Below are 3,315 nucleotides of genomic sequence, written 5' to 3'. Positions count from 1 at the left end.
CACGTGGGTAGGATGCCCTCCTGGCCCCGCAGGCCCGTCCGTGCCCCGCACCGGCACCGATCCCGCCTCCCTTCCGCACCTCTCCGCTGAGCACACGCACCTGTGCTCCCGCTTCCCCCACCAGCTCGCGGTGGGGAGCCTGGGAACCCCTACTTCTCTGCTTTGCAATGTTATCAGAGAGTTTTATGCAATATCTAGCTTAAATCACCCTGGTTGAAGTTTATTCCATCCTCAAAGCCTGTCCGGAAAACAGTAACACTCAACTGTTGCACCAGAGCACCAAAGGGCTCCTTGTGTAACCCCCTGTTCAGTAACATCAGCAGAGAAAACGGCACCACCACGGAGCTGGCCCCAGGAGAGCTGGAGCAGCCTTCAGCACCCACGACCTGGGGCAAGGACAGGCCTGGTACCTGGGCTTCTCAACCAGGAAAGGACACTGCAAAGAGCAGGGCGGCAAGGGGGCAGAGAGCACAGAGATCAGGGGACTCCTTGGCCAGTGGATGTCATAATGGGAGTTGGGGAATTGCCACACTTTGGTGCTCCCCCCTGAGAAAGACAATTCTATTGACCAACAATGCATGACTAGTCTGGCTTCTTATCTGTGCTGGCCCTTTTCAGACCTAACAGCCACCACCCACGTGTGCTGGGGATACAGGTCTGTGGTGAGCAGCTCCCACAGCACTACTGCCAACAGCTTCCCAGCTGGGCTGAACTCCAGGGGCAGCCTGACAGTGATGTGACCAGCCCATTCAGGAAGGCCCTGCATCTGGGAACAACCTTTTTCCTTAAGAACAGCAGAAAAAAAACACACCAAAAGACCAGTCAACTACAGCAAGAAGGGCTGAGAAGGGATAGCCTTGTTCTTCCTGGGCTGTCTCTCAGCACCTGGGGACCAAACAAGACAAAAATGCAGCACGACTGCAGAAGGCAGCACAGCATTCCAGGCCACCCTTCCCTCACTTTGCCATAGAGCTCTGGGAATATAAGAGGCACTTTGAGAACAGGCCAAAGAAACCCAGCTCTGCATCATCACCATCGGTTCCCACGTCCATGTCTTCACAAGGCACACATATTCCACAGAAGGGCAACCAAAACACACCAGGGGTTCTTCCTGTAAACTCCATCGGATCCCAGGCTGCAGCCAGCTGCCATCAGGAGGCACTGTGTGGGGGAACTCCTCAATCCCAGCAGGCACACCGAGCTCTCCACAAGTGCACCGCAGCCCTTGGCACACACGAGTTTGAATTTTCCACCCCAATTCACACTGTTCTTTTCACACAACTAGGATGTGACTGGAAAAAATGCTTCATGCATTGCTAACAATTATGTCCTTCTTGCAGTACTTGAGGAACGCTGCTCCAAATAGGAAAGCTCTGGAAACGTGTTTACTGTGGTTTTCCTCAGCTGGTGGGGGTTGGATATGTTTAATATTCATTTTATATATGTATATTAAACAAAGCAACCGAGTTTGCATTGCAGCTGTGCGGGCAGCCACAAGAGGGCAAAGAAAGCTCAGTAATGACCTTCCCAAGCAACAAAGAAAACAACGTCATCTCCAACCGGTCTCCCCTGCAAGCAAGCACGGTGGGATCACGCTATGAATTCACAAAACACGCTGGATTTACCCTCTAAGTTTTACTCAGAGAGTTATGACCAAAAAGCCGGTATCGAAGGGAACTGAAAATGCTGTCACGCATATGACTATAGACCAAAACAAGACGCCTCCGTCTGAAACCGCTCGTCACGGTGACTCGGCTCACAGGGCACACCGGGAAGTGCTGGCGGGCTGCCCTGCTCCAGAGGGAGCAGCACGGCTGCCCCCGGCCCCAGCTGCAAAACCCAGTGACCTAAATATTCTCTCCCGTAGCACGGCCAGGGCAGCTCCCGAGGGCGCTGCTCTAACACGGAAATGTGACATTGTTTGGTGGGGGAAAAGGAAGAACGACTGATGAGCAAGGCGCTGGGTATGCGCAGAAAGGAGAGGAAATCTTCAGAGTAAAACCTTCAGTCTAAACTAACTTCACCTCGTTGTTTGGTTTTGGTTAGGTTGGGGTTTTTTAAAGTTATTTTTTAGGACTTTTGAATTCCAAAAATCAGTTTCTTTAAAATACATCAACAAGACACACTTGTTATTTTTAACTGCAAGCACAAGTTCTTGCTGTAGTTCTGTCATATTTGCAATGAAATAAATATCACAATGTTAACACAAATTATTCAGAAGATTAAATCCTGATAATTTGAGTTTCAGCTACTTCACCTCTCCACTAGAAAGCAAGGAAAAATGATGCCCTAAGGATAATGTTGAGCATTATATTAAGAAATATTATTTTATAAAGGCATACAATAAGATGCCACTAGGTGCTGACTGCACTTCATAGATTATAAAATACAATTACACTCAGAATAGTATCTACCAGTGATAAAAAAGAGCATCCCTGACAAAAACCACAATGAGATCCTTAAGATACATGCAAAAATCCCCAGGAAATGGCATTCTGCAGATAATTCTGCACGTGCTAATTTCAGGAAGTATCTTTGCCACCATTACTCACCTCTCCCAGTCGAGGATGATCATAAATGCTACTCGCAGGCCTGCTGGGTAACTATCTTTTCAAGTCAAGACATCAAATATGTCACTTTCTTGCCATGATTGTAGGGAGCTGCTTAGACTAGACACACGACCCATGAAGTGTACTTCATCGTGCCTTTATCTGAAGCAGGTAGAGGGCCATAATCAAGGCTCTAGCTGCTGTTTAAACTGTTCTTCTCATCTCTGGCCAGGCTTCCGTCATCTTTTTCTCCATGCAGTGTCTGAAACATCACTGATTAATCTGAATTACTTAAGTCAGTTTAATTAACATTGCTTTGTCTTTAAATAGCTTAGCCCAAATCTCTCTAATCCTTCGTTATTTTAATCCTTGTGAAGTTTGTCTAACAGTAAATTTATGTAACTTCGAGCTGATTTCATGACTTTCCACAGTTCATTTATGCCTGCTTCAATTTTATGTTAAAGTCTTAAAACAGAGTGTTCTTACACAACTGGGAAAATATTTCAAGAGAGATTGTCTCTTTTTTGCAAAAACCCGAGAGTCCGAGAGCCTGAAGAGCTAAAAATATCTCCCTGGCATTAAGCAGCCAACTGGTTTGCAACTGTTATTAGCTCTTCGCAGCAGAAACTTTCACATCAGCAGCTTGTCAAATCTTTACAAGGGAAAACTCATGTGCCAGCGCATCCCCACAGGTGTGTCATTCCCAGGCCGGTGGGCAGGGACAGGCCCGTGCCCCGCATCGCTCTGCCTCCCTCCCTCCCCGGGG

General features: G+C 47.7%; 1 protein-coding gene across 1 annotated transcript in view; it reads right to left on the bottom strand.

Annotated features, from left to right (window-relative positions):
• The window catches only part of SETD8 (SET domain containing (lysine methyltransferase) 8), an 11,063-nt gene extending 8,243 nt beyond the window's left edge, over window positions 1–2,820 (bottom strand). Inside the window, exons 1-3 of the mRNA XM_009997672.1 lie at window positions 2,748–2,820; window positions 2,680–2,711; window positions 2,553–2,603 (exon numbers count right to left, since the gene is read on the bottom strand). Of these exons, the coding sequence (XP_009995974.1) occupies window positions 2,553–2,603; window positions 2,680–2,711; window positions 2,748–2,820 (156 nt within the window). The remainder of the gene's footprint in view (window positions 1–2,552; window positions 2,604–2,679; window positions 2,712–2,747) is intronic.
• Window positions 2,821–3,315: the final 495 nt, after the last annotated feature.

Source organism: Chaetura pelagica, unplaced genomic scaffold (assembly GCF_000747805.2).
Source record: "Chaetura pelagica isolate M959 unplaced genomic scaffold, ChaPel_1.0 scaffold45, whole genome shotgun sequence".
In the NCBI taxonomy this organism is placed as follows: domain Eukaryota; kingdom Metazoa; phylum Chordata; class Aves; order Apodiformes; family Apodidae; genus Chaetura; species Chaetura pelagica.
Note: the sequence above shows the minus strand (reverse complement) of the source record. Positions and strands in the feature narration are given on the sequence as shown.